This window comes from Anoplopoma fimbria, chromosome 3 (assembly GCF_027596085.1).
Source record: "Anoplopoma fimbria isolate UVic2021 breed Golden Eagle Sablefish chromosome 3, Afim_UVic_2022, whole genome shotgun sequence".
Classification (NCBI taxonomy): domain Eukaryota; kingdom Metazoa; phylum Chordata; class Actinopteri; order Perciformes; family Anoplopomatidae; genus Anoplopoma; species Anoplopoma fimbria.
The window spans coordinates 3,588,419-3,606,541 of record NC_072451.1 but is presented as its reverse complement, the minus strand read 5'-3'; the positions used below and the strand labels follow the sequence as shown (position 1 = coordinate 3,606,541).

The 18,123-nt window shown below is 37.8% G+C and overlaps 1 protein-coding gene across 1 annotated transcript in view; it reads right to left on the bottom strand.

Annotated features, from left to right (window-relative positions):
- efr3a (EFR3 homolog A (S. cerevisiae)) overlaps positions 1–18,123 on the bottom strand; it is a 104,138-nt gene that overhangs the window by 32,642 nt on the left and 53,373 nt on the right. Inside the window, exons 8-9 of the mRNA XM_054624390.1 lie at positions 10,141–10,281; positions 906–984 (exon numbers count right to left, since the gene is read on the bottom strand). Of these exons, the coding sequence (XP_054480365.1) occupies positions 906–984; positions 10,141–10,281 (220 nt within the window). The remainder of the gene's footprint in view (positions 1–905; positions 985–10,140; positions 10,282–18,123) is intronic.

Genomic DNA, 18,123 nt, shown 5'->3' with positions numbered 1-18,123 from the left:
AGACAAAGAGACAAAGAGACAAAGAGACAAAGAGACAAGGAGACAAGGAGACAAGGAGACAAGGAGACAAAGAGACAAAGAGACAAGGAGACAAGGAGACAAAGAGACAAAGAAGGATTTAACAATGGAGTTAAATTATGCTTGTCTACTTTGTCAGCTGGAAGTAAATGTTGTCAATTTTATCCAAATATTTAAATGGAGGAACAAACTACTACAACTCACGTTATTTAGTCAAAGAACATTAGCAATTAGACAAATTAAAATATATATATATATATATATATATATCAAAAATCTGTGCAATACACTGTGCAATACAATAATTATTCTGTCTGTATATATAATATTTTAGTTATTGTGGATTTTTTACTTTTTTTACTTATTTATTATTCTTTACAGTGTGATTACTTACTTACTTATTTATAATACTTGTTATGATCTTGTTTTTTTACTTATGTCTCGTTTGCACTATCCTCTCTGCTGCTGTAATCTTGCAAATGTCCCCACTGTGGGACTAATAAAGGATTATCTTATCTTATCTTATCTTTTAAAAAGGAAAGAATCGTGAAATTCCTCTTATGTGACTGGTTTAAAATTCTGAGAATTTAACATACTTTTGCAATCAGTTCATTGGGGGAATTCTTTTTGCTAAAAAAGAACCATATTTACGGTGAGAATATTTGTAATTATTATGTATTTTTTTGAAGTGCAATGCATCCTGGTCTATTTCTTGCTCCTGTGACTGGAAAAGCAGATGTTTGCCGTTAAGAGTAAACATTAGAGATCACTGAAAAAGTCCCTGGAGCTGTTGAGACCTCGTAATGCAAAGACCATCATCTTCATCAGCTGCTGTCTTTTTCTTTTATAAAATGATTCATTTTAACTAACGTGTGTGTGTACTGTACCTGGATGGAGTACATGGTGATTCTGAAGCAGGAAACTGCAAACTCGTTGGGGTCCCACAGGTGGTGGTTGTCCAGGTGGCTGAAGACAGAGGAAACATAACCATCATTATTAATATTACCACCTGATAAAACGTCAACGGATGGATCAAAGAGTGTCAAACAGTCAATGTTGGTTTCTTTTATCTAACTTTTCATGTCGTAACCAAGTAAACCTCACCAAACCTTAACCATAGAGGTGGTAGATCATTTAATGAAGGGTAGACCTTGGGCTTTGCATGATAGTAAAAACATTATAATAATTAACAAAACCAAAATACATACATCGGCTTTTATGTGATGTCGTCCTTTCACTGCTTTCCGGCTTTATTGTATTTTTTTTACTATTATTTCATTTTATTTCTTAGTTTGTTCTTATTGGATTCCATTGGTTCTATTGTTTCATTTATTGTTCTGTTTTTTCAGGGTTTAAATTTGACCTGTTGTTGTTGCTTTTGCTTTGTCTGTAAAAACACTTTATTGTAAATTATTATTATACATATTGTTATTATTATCATTGTTATTATTATTATTATTATTATTATTATTATTATTAATTTAATTTAATTATTGCAATTCTGACCAAGATATTTGGTATTTAGACATTTTTCAGTGTAAAGATAAACCTGTTAGAGCTCTCTGGTTGAAGAACTAAATACACCTTTCATTTCTCTGAACTGCAATTTCTTGTCACCACTAATACTCTCAATATATATCTACAATGAGCAAAATATTGTTGGAATGTATTTTTATTGATTTGTGCAGCATTAGTTAAAAGAGATGAGGTTCGAGGTTTAATTACAAACTACTCTTTGTTCCATAACGACTTAAGATTGATATTGATCAAAATAATCACTGGTATCCTTTCAGACATAATCATGAGTGATAACTCCGAGATAAATACAGACAGATATAATAACATAAAGCAGAGGAGGATCATGTAGAAGAATGCAGGAAACGAGAAGATAAAAAACCCTGAGAGATCCCACTGTTGATCTTAGAACAGTGATTAACAGGGAAGGTAAAGCTCAGTGTTCTTCAACGTTAAAGTGAGATACAAGAAAGGTCAGAGGTTTCATAAGCCATCATGTGAGTGTTGGAGACGTGCAGAGGAGTGGGAGTGGCAGATGGAGGACGACGGATTTACTCATCTCTGTGGGAGACGACCTGCAGCCTGAAGCTAAACTCATCTATTACATACATCTGCTATTTATATCTGCAAGCACACACACACACACACACACACACACACACACACACACACACACACACACACACACACACACACACACACACACACACACACACACACACACACACACACACACACACACACACACACAGGTTGATTTATTCACCAACCTGCCAACAGCATGAGAAGCTTCTAAAACATATGTATTTTCTGATGAGAAAGGAGCTAAAACAAAGAGTACACGGCCATGCTAATAACTAAACATAAAGAACACCAAGTTCAATTTGAAAACGGCCGATGGCGCTTAATCTAACGCCGGAAGCTGACCAAAGATTTTACAATACATCATCTGGGGACCACGATTATCTGGACCAAATTTAATGGCAATTCCTCCAATAAGTGTCATGCTAGTTCATTCGAAAATGCAACCACCATTGTGACAATAAAGGAAAAACAGAAGATAAATTCTAATAATTACTTTTTTTAATTGCCTAAATCTCAACATCTACCAGATGGATTGGGAAAAGTTTCCTTTATTGCCACAATGGTGGTTCCATTTTCAATTGAACTGGCTTGACAGCTATTGAACTATTGGATGGATCAACAAAACCACTGTGATTCATCATCTGGGAACCATGAATGTCTGTCCAAAATTTGGTGCCAATCCATCTGGTAGATGTTGAGATATTTAACTTTGACCACATGGTAGAAGAAAAATCAGGATATTTACAAAAGTCATTATCAGGATTCATCTTCTGAGCAAACTGCGTTTTAAACGGTATTTTATGGAGAAAATGTTTTGTGAAGCTGCTATCTTTGGCTCCAATTATTAAATATGTCTGTAGAAAAAAAACATCTTATAAAAGTAAGCAGAGTTTGTTGTAATATTTAGAGTCTGTATCAAATAGAAGTTAGTGTCAGGATTGATATTGATTGGTCGTATCAATATACTGTAGCACTCACTAAAGAAGCACCTCCAAGAAGCATTTTTCTTTTGGGAGGTATTTAATAAAGTATCAAAACCAAAATTCAGAACCAAAAGACACCCAGCACTCACAAGAAACAGTTTAAACAAACAGTCATGGCAGACATGTTTAACAATCTGTAAGGACTGATGCAAACTTTAATGAATGGAGAAGGATAGAAAGAGGAAAGAAAAGAGGAAGCCGAGGAGAGCCATGACAAAGATTGGAAGCTGGTTGTGTGAGAACCGTTCACCAATGTGACGTCAATTCAAACCCCCAAAACCCCCCCGTTAACCCAAATCCCTGCTATTTATAGTCCTCCTCCTCCTCCTCCTCCTCCTCCTCCTGGTTTCACACACAGATGAAGAGCAAAGCGTTTGTTAAATGGGGAGAAAATCAGAGACTGGACAGCAGTTAAGCCCTGTTGCTCTCATACCTTAAGCTGCATGAAGCCTCAATATTCACTTATATAATATTCACTTATATATCAGAGGCACTATCTTATTAAAGTCATACATTTTGGTGTTCTGTGCCGACACTAGTTGGTGCCGGTTACAAACAGACAGTTTTTTTGTGTTTTTATGCAGATCTAAGAAATCAATACTTTTGATATAGTCCCATGCAGTTTGGGAAAGGTGGTCGATCGGAAAACACAAGACTTTCACCCAGGAAACCGCTGTTAGTGTCCTTTTTAAGTCAATGTTGACTTGTTTGTCACGTAACTTCCGTACCTAATTATTGCCACTTTTGTAGTTATTTTAATCCAAACATTTACTTAAATATCACGTAACTTCAGTACTTAAATTAAGTAACTTTTTTTTTTTCACATAACTTCCGTATTTAAGTAACGTCACTTCCGTAGCTTTTTTAACCCAAATCAAAACCTTTTCTTAAACCTGACAGGTAGCTTTGTTGCTTTAACTCAACAAATATGTTTCCTTGGTAAACGGAAGTTATTTCAAAAAAAGTATGTTTAAATGTAAAGAACAGAAATTGTTGCAGGACCTTCGTAGGAGAACGCACAAATAATGCTGAATAACTTTTGGTAAGATATCATACGAACTGTTGTATGACGATATGTTGAACCTGTGTTTTATAGTGTCGACTCAAAGTAAATTGAGGTATTTGAATAACTAAGAATAAGGATATCCATCCGTTTGTGACTTTACTACATATCTATTACCCTGCACAGTCAAATATTCAGAAGCACACAAGGCAAAATCAAATGAGCTGAATAAAACATGACGCTGTGAGTCATGAAAACCTGCTGTCACTTATCAGAATCTTCTCCTCAACCAAACTCCAATCACGTCAGCACTTTGCCAACCGTCTGCTTTACGTCTTCATCAGTCACTGTGATATCAACACTGCAGGTTTTTGTTCTGTCACTGCACCGCCTGGCCTGCAGGGGGCGCATGAAGCCAGCGGGTCATTGGTCAGAGCTGAGAGGTGACACTGGGAATATGTCGCCCAAACACAAACACACACAAACACACACAAACATTCACAGCAGCAGACTGGAAGTGTGACGATGACAAACACAGTACATTTGCAGCCTTTAACGCTAGTTAATGGAGGGCTGAAGGCATCATTTACTAAATGAAGAAAGGTTGACGGAAATGTTAGTGGAAAAAGTGTTCATTTCACAGAACCCATTCTGATGAGTTTAATGAAGCTTTCTTTGAGAGTTTCCTTCAGTCTGTGATGTTAAATGTCTCTTAACTCTTTTTAACTCCGGCTTGTTTGAGCTTGGTTTTCATTCTAGTGTCATATACTGTCATATAATGCCATCAATAGATAAGTTAGGAGCACTATATCTGCCTCGAGTTCGGTGATTTGGCCGTCGCCATCTTGTTTTTTGTACACCAATGAACAGGATGTGACCATATTTCGACTGAGGAGGAGTGACGTAGAGACGCCGTATATGTCTCATTTACTAAATGAACATCATGCTGTATTGAAGAAGACTTGAAACTAGAGATTGAGACCATAAACTCATGTTTACAATGTTTACTGAGGGAATAAATCAAGAGAGAAGTAGAGTCATTTTCTCATAGACTTCTATACAACCAGAGGAGTCGCCCCCTGGTGGACAGTAGAGAGAATGCAGCTTTAAGACATGAAGCTTTGACTTCACGCCGCAGAACTGAAGGGTGGCGCCTGGGTAAGAAAAATAATTGTAGGATCGTCTTGGAATGGATTTGCAGGAAGGAGAAAAGAGGAAACTGACGACGCTGAGCTTTTAAACTAATTAACTGAGAAAGCTCTGAGGCAAAAAAGGAAAGCAATGAAACAAAGTGGTTGGAAAGTGAGAGGAGGGAAAAATGATTAGATGCAGCTTGGTTCATGACGAGGCCCTACAGGTGTCAAGCAGTCACAGTAATATCAGGTAATTAATTGTTAATGGCAGCATTAAGAGGCTCCCTGATTTAATTTGTGGTTTAACGTTTCTACAGCTCGACTTATTTACAACAGTCTGACTCAAGGCTTAAAATAGCCACAGAAAAAAAACGATGTATTGCAGGAAAAATAAAATATTCAGAGAACTCAAATGGAATAAAAAAGTGCCTTTTTTATATATAGTTGCCGGGAAGCTTTTCATTTCAACTCTGACTGTTAAATGTCACAAAGAAATGTGACGTCAAACAGATGAGGTTGCATATTAGCAGCTTTCTCCTCACAATCAGCGGGTTGAGATCCCATCAATCAAAGTGTCCTTGGTTTCTGTGAAGAATCTCCGGGGAGAATTAATTATGGAAAGCAATCACAGACAACAGGAGTCGAAATTAGCTTCAATTAAAACAGGAACACCATGAAATAATTCTATTTGAGGGATAGACGACTGCTGCATCAGTCTGACTAAAGAAACTCAACCAGAGCGCAAAGGAAGGTGGTCGATCCAAAAACAGAAGACTTTCACCCAGGAAACCGCTGTTAGTGTCCCGTGTAAACCAAGTCAATGTTGACTTATCTGTCATGTAACTTCCGTACTTAAGTGACACTATTTCCCTAGTTATTTTAACCCAAATGTTGACTAACTTGTCACGTAACTTCCATACTTAAGTAACCCCACTTCTGTCGTAACTTTAACCCAAACGTTGGTTTATTTATCACGTAACTTTCATACTTATCAATGCCATAGTCGTAGTTATTTTTATCCAAACATTTACTTACTTGATACATATCTAATGTGAATTATTTGTCATTTAACTTCCATACTTAAGTAAGGGCATTTCTGTTGTTATTTAACCCAAAACGTTGACTTATTTGTCAAAGTCCGTACTTGGGTAAAGTCACTTTTTGTTGCTTTTAAATATGTTTCCTTGCAAAATGGAAGCTATTTAAAAAGAAGTATGTTTACATCTAAAGAACAGAAATTGTTACTGGACAGTCGTAAAGGGAACGCACAAAAAATGAGGAATAACGTTTCGTAAGATATCATACAGACGAGATGTTGTACGTGTGTTTTCATAGTGTTGACTCAGGTCACAGTTTAAAAACTTGCAAAGTACTTAGAAAACTGAGGTATTTGAGTTCATGCAAACATATTGTCTGACATAGCATAGAACACCAAAAGCAGCAGAACCGAAAGACACCACTCAGTTATCTCCCAAATGGACACAGCCAACACCTTTTAGGTTTCTATTTGTCTCTTATTGCTTTAATGTCCCACTTTTGTCTCTTTGTATTTTATATCACTTTATAAGTTTAAGGGATGTTGGAACTGAAGCTTATTCTACTGTCGGACGAAAGATTTGTCCTTTTTTTTTTACTGAGTATCCGTCAAGAGCCTGAAATGTCAAATTAAAATTGATTTCCAGCACATTTATTTTGTGGGTGTTTAATCTATTAGTGTTGAGGCTATTTTAACATTTGTACCATTTTGGCTTAACATCCCATGGTCCTTTGGCCGTTAGATTTTTATACTCCAACAGCGGTTCAAACATTTGACTCAACACCTCACTCAACCTCAAGGTGGCGCTAGAGGAGAAGCCACAAAAAAGAACTTCTAAATCATAGTTATAAAGTCTTGTTACTTCTTGTAATGTTTGTCTGGATCAAGGAATGCTGCACTAATAAAAAAAGAAGATTCATTTTAATTTGTTTGCATGAACACTGGCTGTTAATTGCTTCGAGTCTCTTCCAGACGATTGACACAGAGTTCTCACCAATTAAAGGTGCTGTAATGGATTTATTGTTCATAATACTGACATATTATCCCTTCAGCCACAGAGGACTCTCACTATTAATCTATCAGTGATACATTATAAATAGGAATAAACAAGAAGAGGGATGAGTAATGGCCCCCAGAGGCAACACTCACTATTACTTCTGTCATTTCTACTGCTGCTGATATCTAGGAGAGGAAAAATGGTGGATATACTTACATACCTTTGAAAAACAAATCATAAGTAATAATAAAGACACCTCTTCTTCTCTAATATGCAACTCATTAGCAGCAACAAAAAGAGCAGAGATGGTAGAAGAGTATATTGTATACTGAGACAGCATCTAACAGCCAAAAACATACTCAAAGTAACTGACATTGTATTCTTCTTTTAGTGATGTGAGGTAGCTTACACATCTATAATTATGATACAAAAATAATACTAGATATTGAGATATACAGCCCAGTAACATCTAAATCTAGTGGTTTCATGTACACGAATTGTCTATTTTGTTGATGTCAATCAGGGAGAAAATAATGCCAATGGAAAGTCAATTAGGAACCTTATTCACGACGTGAATTAACATTTTTTTTTCAACCAGAAAGGTGATGCTAACATTTAGCTTGTTAGGGTTGAAGGATGAACTGTAGCGAAAAATAGGCTAAAGTTATTATTGCATTTCTAATAATGTAAGATATATTTTCCTGTTCCCCTCAGTAACACTAGTCTGTCATTTTTTCCCTGCCATCCTCGCTATACATAGAAAATATATGAATATATCCTTTGCATTACAACCCGAGACCAAAGATTTGAGACTTGGATTTAGAAAAAAAATGACATGCAGATACAATTAGCATGTAGCTTTACGATAGCTTAAATGCTACGGTTAGTGTAACATGTTAGCCTCTGAACATCTTCAGATTATAAAAGTTGATGCTAACATTTAGCATGTTAGCGTAGGAGGCTAAACTGCATGCGTTTTAGCGTGCTACGTTAGCATGTATCTCAGAGTACATCTTCAGGTTAAAAGGAGTTGAACTTGGATGAAAGTGGATTTTAGTCTCTAGATGAAAAGTCAAAGGGTCACTTATGTCATTAGGACACGTTCTCTAAAGAACCCGAATGGCTTCACAACCTTTAAAATCAATCAATCTGATACTTGTTGAGGAGACCAAACTGTCGGACCAGCACACTGATGAACTGAGTGACGTCACCGTCCCTGGAGCCGCACCGCCAGAGAGGCAAAAAAAATGCAAAAAACCCCACTTATTTAAATATCTGCATGAAGCTGCTGAGGACAAGTGAAGCCTGCACTCGTAGCGGCTCAGCGGAGCGAGGAAACCTCAGCGGGGCCTCGGCGGTGAACGCGGTAATTGTCCAATTTATGCGGAATGGTGCCGAGTGGCGGTGGCGGCACGGAGCGGCCAATAGGAGCAGCAACGAGGATATTCAAATCCCAGGAGGGACGGAGATGGTGATAAAAGAGCTCATTTCATTTCCTCTGTCTGCTGGGAGTCTGCAGAAAGGTGTGTGTGTGTCAGACAGAGTGAGTCAGATGGTGTGTGTGTGTGTGTTTGGACGATGAAAAAGGCATGTATTGAGTGTGTGTGTGTGTGTGTGTGTGTGTGTGTGTGTGTGTGTGTGTGTGTGTGTGTTATGGGGTTTATTTGCCGTCCTGTCACCTCTCCTGCTGTCCGCGTCATGACTCATGTCATAAAGCAGGTTATGAATCTGAACTCTGAACAGTGAGACGAAGAAGCAGACGGAAGATCTTTGTTTACATTTTCTTGATTTAAAAACAGATAAAACATGGCATTAAGGTTGCGTTCATATCAAGCATGTTTGCAGCAGTTTTAAATAAACCAGCTCTCTGGCTCTCAATTTGTCAAATACAGTCCGTCTGCGTCTCGTACAGACACATCGAGGTTCTCTTGAGCGTCTGAATGAGAAGTTTCGACCTTTAAACTAACTCCAAAGTAAACACATCTACGTTAGCAGTTTGAAATGTTCTAAAGAGCAGCAAACACAGAATGATGTCATCGGCATAGAGTCGCTGTTTTAACGAACCCAAAGGAATGAGAGGGAACATAGTGGATACACCACAGAGTACGAGCTGCACATAATGGCATGAAGAGTGGTTTCAGCCACCTTTCAGGTTATAATGAGGTTTTAAAAGAATGTTCAAGTACTAGTTAATGCATGTTTCCAGTATTAAGAGTCTGCTAATAGATTTTCAGATCATACGGTTGTTACCAGAAACCAAGAGGTGTCTAGAGGGCCGGAAAAATGCATTCAAATGTCTGAAACTGAAACATGATCCAGGAAAGTCCAGCTGTAATATTAAAGTTAGTAGGGATTTGGATAAAATATGGTCTTCTAAAGGAGCTGCCTGCTCGCTGTCACCATGTTGAGAGCCACGCGGATCTTTAGCTGATTTAAAAACACCAAAAAACTGCTATTTCTGTTGATCAAATGTCTACGAAAGGTCGACTATCATCTAATCTGCTTTCATCTCGTTACACCAGAGACACATTTGGTGAGATGGGAGAGTTTCTAAGATGTGTGTGGTCTAAGCAATGATGCAGAAAGTGGCCCAGGACAATATCTGAAAAAATGGCTGTAACTCATTGAGGAACAGGTGATTTTGCACCAAAATCTACACGGAATTCCAAAACATCTAGATACAACTATTTCACATTGTTAACACACGATGGTGACTTTAAACTGCACCAGAAGAATGATGTATGACACTTAATTATGACTAAAAGAATAAGCTCAGAATTGGCAGATATAAACCTACATTCAGGTGTCTCCTGTCGGTTTAGTAAAAACAATCCCACTTTCATGGTCTGTGCTAACGTCCAGGTACTCACACCAACACGGGTCGCACGGCGTTGTTCATGTTTCCGTAGGCCGCCCGGCCCAGCAGCTCCCTGAAGCAGCTCTCCGCCAGCGCCGCCGGGTTCTCCTCGCCATCCTGACCCGCCACCGACGGTGTGCTGGGGTGCCCCGCCCTGTCAGACACAGAGACAGAAACCAGACAGTGAAATAAAACGGGCTTCAGGAAGTTAATAAGAAAACAAGATGGCTGCTGTGTTAACGCATCCGAAAATGTACAATATCCTGCATGTGAGACTACAGTACAATCTATGAATCAATACTTCATATCAACCCACAAAGAAAAGAGAGAGAGAGAGAGCAGAGAGCAATAACATTTAGAGAGAGAGAGGAAAAAAACCTTCAGGATATAAGAGAGAGAAGAATGAAAGACTAAAGACGGAACAGAGACTGAAAAGAAATCAATCAGAGCAGCTGGAAAAAAAGAGGGAGAAATCAAATGAAAGAGTATCGACCAGCCTCAATCAGATAGGTGTGTGTGTGTGTGTGTGTGTGTGTGTGTGTGTGTGTGTGTGTGTGTGTGTGTGTGTGTGTGTGTGTGTGTGTGCGTGTGTGTGTGTGTGTGTGTGTGGTGTCACTCAGTCTACTGCAGGAGATAGAAACACTGTAAAAAGATGTGTATAACAGGAGCTGAAACCTGTAATTTTTTTGTGTTTTTCTTTGATAAATGCCAATCAACGATCAATAAATCAATGATCGACTGATTGGAGCTATAACGATTTTGTTTCCTATTTAAATAACTAATTCTTTAATGGATATCACACATTTGTGTTTTTCTTCCTGAAGAGCAGAAAACGGGATGCATTAATCGATAAAGTCACATGTTAATCACATGATCGATGTGATTCGATCTTTCTAATTAAAGGTGGAAACAGGATTTACTACAAAACAGAATGTCCTCTGCCAGTATTACAGAGATCAGCCTCTGTAATTAAACACAGAGAAGCACTCTTATATTCTCACAAAAACTTTGTTCATTATGAACTTTAAGTCCATGTTGACATTTTTTAATATGTGTTAAATGGCTGGTATTTATATGTAAATAGAATATAATTCAGTGAAAATGAGCATTGGGCAAAGGTAAATTAAAACATTACCGCAAAAAAAAAAACATGTCTGAAACCTTTAAGACCAGCTGCTATAAGGAAACAACAAAGGGATCTGCACCTGACAATATGGATCATCAATGATCAGCAATCAGTATCAGCGACAAGAAAAAGACCTGATCAGGGATCTTAAAGTTATATTTGCTCCCTTTAGTTGTTTTTTTTGTCCTAGTTTATATGTTAGATAATCTTATCTTATATCAGTCCCTGTAAACACCTCCGATGTTACCTCTCAACACTCTTTAAGCCCTAAACAAGCTGCAATTCATAAAAGGAAAACACATGTTTCTAAGACACAAGATAAGATTCCACCTGAACTAACATTCTCAAATAACCAAGGACGATCGTTGACAAATTCTCACCAAAAGGACCAGAAGAAGATGGCGTGACACGACTAAAGGACCCAGTGGTCAGCTGGTTTTAATGAACTCCTGTACTGGATGAACTGGTGTCGGCCTCTCATGGTGGTAAACTCTCTCATACTAGCTGCTAGAGTCAACAAGTCATCACACCTAAAATACAAATAGATCCTTTTCTTCTGAAGAGACCAATATCACTTTAACAAAAAAACAAGTGTTCTCATCTGCTACCTCTATTGTCCCGATTTAGTTGTGTAGACTTGTATAAATGAATTATGTAGACTTGTATAAACATATCATATGAATTTAATAAAAGGGTTACGATCACAAGAGGTCACTTGTAAACAAAATGTAAACACAGGTCTGATTTGTACAAATGTCCCACTGCTGTCTTTATACTAGAAGCAGACTTTCCATTCTTGTTCCACTGCCACTTTTCTGATCCTGCAGCTCTACATTAAAGATTAAAAAACATATTTTGTGTACAAGTTTGTCGTCTCGGGCCTCCCTTTATATGTTGCATTGATAAAAAAATAATGCAATAGTAAATGACTTCCGCAGCAATAAGCCGGCCACAGATGGACTAGAGGCAGCCGGGACTCCAGAGAGAAACAATGCAATTACCGTCGGCCCACACAGGAGGTTCAGGGGAAATTAAATGCTTATTGCTTGTTAGAAGCAGCACCATGAGAGATTAAAAAAAAAGAAAAGGAAAAACTCTCCTATAATGGAAGGTGGATTGGTGTTGTTTAATGAAGTGGACAGGGAAAAAAAAGCTGGATGTTCCTGATGTGTTAAACTCCTCTTGATGACAACAGAACGAGGTTCAACCAGGACGACGTTTGAATTACGTCGCCTGTAGAATTACTGTTAGAATAAATCAAAGGTCATTTAATGTAAATGTAATGGAGCAGCTGTAAAATAAAATAAAAAGCAATGCTGCCATGGCTCTGAATGTTTGGCATTAAATAGTGACCTTTATTGTTCAGCTTTTCAAAAGTTAATTAAAAAGTGCGTCACTGTTGGGGGAAAAAAAGACTAAACTCAAGGCAGAATAATACAAGAGAAGTATTTTGGGCTTTGACCGATAAAGATGGACCAAATAAAGAAAAACACATTCATGCATTTACTGCAGAAAGATTTCAAGAGGAGAGGGAAGTCGTTCTAAAGTTTAAGATGAAACTGTCCTCCGTCTGTCTACACAGGATGCATTCAGGGTCACAACTAAATGTAGGTAACCTGCATTTCATGAGCGCCTAGAGCCCAACACACAGTCACTGTACTCTTTATGTGAAAGATATATATTTGCCTCAAAATTGTATGTGAATATATCAATTTGTGAATTTGAGAAGCAGTGATATTAGGGCGTTGTAATATTGTATCGATATCCGGACGCCAACGACCAACCTTATTATTATAATTTGATAACATTTTATAAATTATGAGTACCTTTTGGTGATCTTATTATTATTATTATTAGATTATATTATATTACCAATGAGTACCTTTTGGTAACAATGACCTTTTCAGTCCACTAGAGGGTGCTGAGGTATTTTTTTCTGGGGCGGTTCATGAGGTAAAGTCAGCGGGATTGGACTTTGTAGACTGTAATATAAACAGCTCAGTTTGTCAGGTGTGTGATGCAACATTCATGAGGTAACTGAACTTTATTTTATTATGTAAAACAGATGTTGAAAAACTGCATAATTTAAAGTAAAAAAAAAAAAGTAATATATTACAATAAATCGCAATATTCAACACATCGCAAAATATTAGAAATTGCAATAAGATCGTATCCAGAATGTGTCGTTATAATATCCTGGTCTCCTCTCTCTCTCTCTCTTGCACTCAGTTTCTGTCATCTTTCCACTATTGCTAGTTCTAAACGAGTGGAGTTATGTTGAGAGGCTTATTACTGATTATTTTTTAGAGAATGTGTCGTGTATTTTCCGAAAATGAGAGAATTTAATCAGGCAGTCAGCTCTGATGAGGTTGAGAGACACAAAGGTCCAGAGAGGCTGAGATATGTGACGGCACTGATGAAGCGAACAAAAAGAGGTCAAAGTCGTCTTTCAAGGAGGCTTCCTTAAGTGTGTGTGTGTGTGTGTGTGTGTGTGTGTGTGTGTGTGTGTGTGTGTGTGTGTGTGTGTGTGTGTGTGTGTGTGTGTGTGTGTGTGTGTGTGTGTGTGTGTTGAACATCACAAGCATTTAATTGTGGAACAAAGAGAGCTTTTCTTCCTCCTCCTCTGAACCTCCACCTCTGGTTTCTGCACGCAGCCCACGTCTGCCCTCCCCGAGAAGCAATTAACGGAATCAAACGCCCTTGACCGCGGCTTCCCACCGGGTGCCGCTGGAGGCTTTCCATCAGAAAGCCCACAACACGGCGCCGCGGGGCGGACTGACCACGACTGTGTTTTTTGCATTGTGCGTTCGGGGATGACAAAAGGAGCAGTTCTTCACTCAGAGGACGACGTCTGACTGGGTTTTCCTTCATCGTGCTCTGCTGATGGACATTCTGTTTGACAGGATGCTGCTGGACGTCAGTGATGCTGAGCTGATCCAAGGAGGGAGGTCGGCCTCAGGCTGGGCCCAAAACAACGGCAGCATCATCTGAACTTAAGACCTCCGACCATCCACGGGATGCTTCTATTCAAAGAGCTGAAGAATGGATTTCTGATTAACCATCAATCAACTCTTTCACTCTATTTTAGCTCATAGTTTTGGTTTGTTTTGGTTCCTTTTGTAAAAAAAAAAAGAACCAAAGTTAAATTTATCTGAAGTAAAGCAGTAAAATTTAAACACCAAGTATGGTTTCTATCAACAGCAACCCATGTTACTCTACCTGCTCAGCACAAACGGTAGGGAATGTAAATATACTTAATATATAAATAAACTATGCAAGCGTAGAAATACTTGCAAAACAATACAAAACTTACTTTTCCCGACAATAACACTAGTTTTAAAACGTCCTGCTCCCACCATATTCACTGCAAAGATCCCTTTTTTTGCACATTTGATCAGTCGATTAAACAGAATTAAATTTGATTTAAAACGACTGTGCTCCAGAACCCTTTTGTTGGTGTTCATTAAATGTCTAGACAATTTAAAAAATATAAAATATGGCAAATAATGCTTAACAACAAGATTAGAGGACGTATATTAAATTTAAGTGAACACGCTCGGAAGATTAAGCACTTAAAACAAGGTCCAATATATTTTTCTCTCAATTCTTTTAACATGTTATCCATTACGTTATAATATTTTAGGGCTGTGTAATTCATTTTTAATTGTTCTGCCCTCTAGTGGCCAAAAATAACATGAATACAGCTTTAAGTAATGCATTTATTTACTAGTCAATTAACTAAAGTTTCTTACAACTAAATTATGCTCTAAAAACACTTCATTATTTCCTTGTCTCCTGTTAAGGTCAGCAATATGAATTTAAGTTTTTCCATAGTCTTTTGCTTATTTTGTTTCTAGAGGAAATGCCAAGGGGTTTCAGTGAATTAATTAAGAAGCATCCTCTGTGAAGGATGCTTCTTAATTAAGCATCCTTCACATCCTCCCCTTCTACGAGCTGTTGAGATATTTCACAAACTGTTTTCTGACAAACCAAAGCCGTTTGATCTGAAACTTCACCGGTAAAATGTTCTGGTTTTTCTCTTCCTTCTCAACACAGAAGTTCAACAGACATTTGGTCATGAAGGAAGAGAAGAGAAGAGACGGACCGGAGGAAAGTAAATGACATGTTGGAAGTGTTGTTTTTTTTATTCCTGATTGCACGGATCCGTATCGTATGTGATTGCGACATGACAACATGTATGTATGCAGCGTGATTACAGACGACCATCCAGAGGATTACCGGTGGTTTGGACTCTCCATGATTGGGAGGTGATGCAAAAGGCTTTCTGCTCTTTTTTCTTCTTCTTCTTCCCTTTTAGAGAAGATGAGAACTCGATGGGGATCGTCTCCGAAAACAACAACGGCAGTAGTGATTTGCATAAACGCCAAACACTACCGATGTCTACCCGACAACAACCTCTACTGGGGAACTTTCAAACCCAAAGAGCTGCCGACACAACGTTGTCTTTATACAGCTCTAAAAGAGACGTCTGTCCATCCATTATCTTTAAACTCTTATCCTGTTCAGGGTCGCGGGGCTCCAAATGGAACCTTTATAAAAAGGTTCTACCAGGAAGTAAAAATGGTTCTCCTATGAGGATAAGCCGAAGAGCCCTACGTGCCCCTTTATTTCTAAGAGAGACATAGAACCAGAGGTACGTGAGTAAATTGGTTGTGTTGAAAATATTTAAATTCAGCAACAAATGTCCTCTTTTAACACGAATGGTCTCCAATGACCTACAAACCAAACTACACTAATAAAATGATCTATGAAAAAGCTTCTTTATACAATTCTGTAAGTCTAGCTGTTCAGTGAATATAGTACAGATTTCATACTAAATAAGTTAAATAAATAAAATAAAAATCCAGCCAATACAGCAATGGGCAGATTTAAAGTCAGATTTGAATATTCAACATGTCCTCACTGTTTAACCTCACACATCCTCTCTTTCTTCAAACAATAGACTCCCAGCCTGGGTTCTGACTGAAGGACCTGCTCATTTAAAACGGTTGGGATGTTTTCCATTAATGCAGAGTCGTTCCCCCGGGACGATGGACGCACCGCAGCTCAAAGGAATATATGAACCATAATTATAGGTGGATTATGTGAAAAGGCTGTACTTCCATTTAAATCAGGGCAGATAAGATGAGCTGATTGGACGAGGACAAAGCTGTAGGAAATGGGGTTTCCGAGTCTACAACCACGAGGACTCTGCAGTTCATCCCTGATAGTCCATATTTCTGGAACAATTTTAAATGTTGGTCCAACAAGACCTGTTTTTATTCCAGAAAAAGCCAAAATCTGAGTGTCTTTATCACACCTCATATCCCAAAAAACACTAACATTTGGGTGATCTTTTTTTAACTATCACCAAATGAATGGTTCTTTGTTTTTTTCTGTTTCGTTTATTTTTTAAATACACAATAATGCCATAGTTAAACATGCAGTGGACTTGTGTCTAGCATTTTGGGGGTGTATAGTATTTACAAAAACATTGTCGGCATGTTATTTTAGCTCCCGAATGGCCGGTCAAACACAGCTCCAAAGGTGTTGTCGTTTATTTGAAATCTAAATGGTTATTTGTCTCGCCTGAAAAAAGTTTGCTGCTTTTTAAAAGCTTCAAAACTTTTTTTTTTTTTTGTCAAGTAAAGTCATCAAAATTTGGGAAGCAAGATTACAAAATGATGTATTGCGGGACCTTATACCTATATGTTATTTCAGAAAGTATGTATTTATCATTTCAGGTCAACACTTCTACAGGTGACACTTTAATAACATACTTGTTTTAAACATTATCTTAATTCGTTTGTTTGTTTTTTTTCATATTTTATTTGAATTTTTCACATTTTCTATTTTTAAATTATGTCTTTTTCTGTTTATTGTCACGCATCAATCACTTAACCAAATTCCTTGTATGTGTAACATTCTTGGCAATAAACCCATTTCTGATTGTGAGGTCTTGTGAAGGACACATCTTGGTGGACTGAAGGACCCCGCTGGGCTCTCACACCTCTAAAGTCTGACTTATCTGAACCTAACGCAGGTCAAACTGAGAACAAAGGAGAGCTGGGAGGCAGCTCTGGCACGCTTTAAAAGAAAAAAAAACTATTTTTCATGTGCTGATAACGTCCACAGCGGGTGAAGGTTGTACTCAAGGTGGTTTCTTTGATGTGTAGTTTGACTCTTCTACATTAAAGAGGAGCTGTTATGCAAATACACGGTTTTAAAAAGGAGAAAATAGATTTGTTTCTTTGTGAACCAATATTTATGTTTAAATTACCCTTCAGACTTTTCCAGAGACGTCACCACACTAACAAACACAACGCTGCTCTCCAAACAGACGCCTCGTTCTCAATACCTCTGGAGCATCAAAGGGACTCTGTGGAGGATTTGACTGCTTAGTGGTGTTAAGGAGCAACGTCTCTGTTTTCTCTGTATCTTCTGCAATAATAGCACAAATATGCCTTTTACAACGAGCAGCTATGTGCCTTTGTTTGAAGCGATCCTAAAGAACAATAGTTGTTGCCGGTAAAATCCCAAAAATGCAAAGCAATGCACAAGTAGAAGTAGAAAATACAACACTAGCTGGGAAACAAAGATGTAAACAGTGCAGGATTCAAAATATTTTACAAAAGTTGGTATTTTGGTTTTAAAACACTTACCCATCACAAATCTGTTTAATTCATGTTTATATGTTGTTTTATGATATATGTTATATTAGAAAGCTACAGTATATACCTGCATTTACAATGGAGGACATGTGGTTCATTGCAAATTTAAATAAAAATGTTAAGATGTACTTAGGATGTTTTCCAATTGATATTAATTATATTAATATTGTTAAATAAGTAATTATTTAGTATGGAGCGT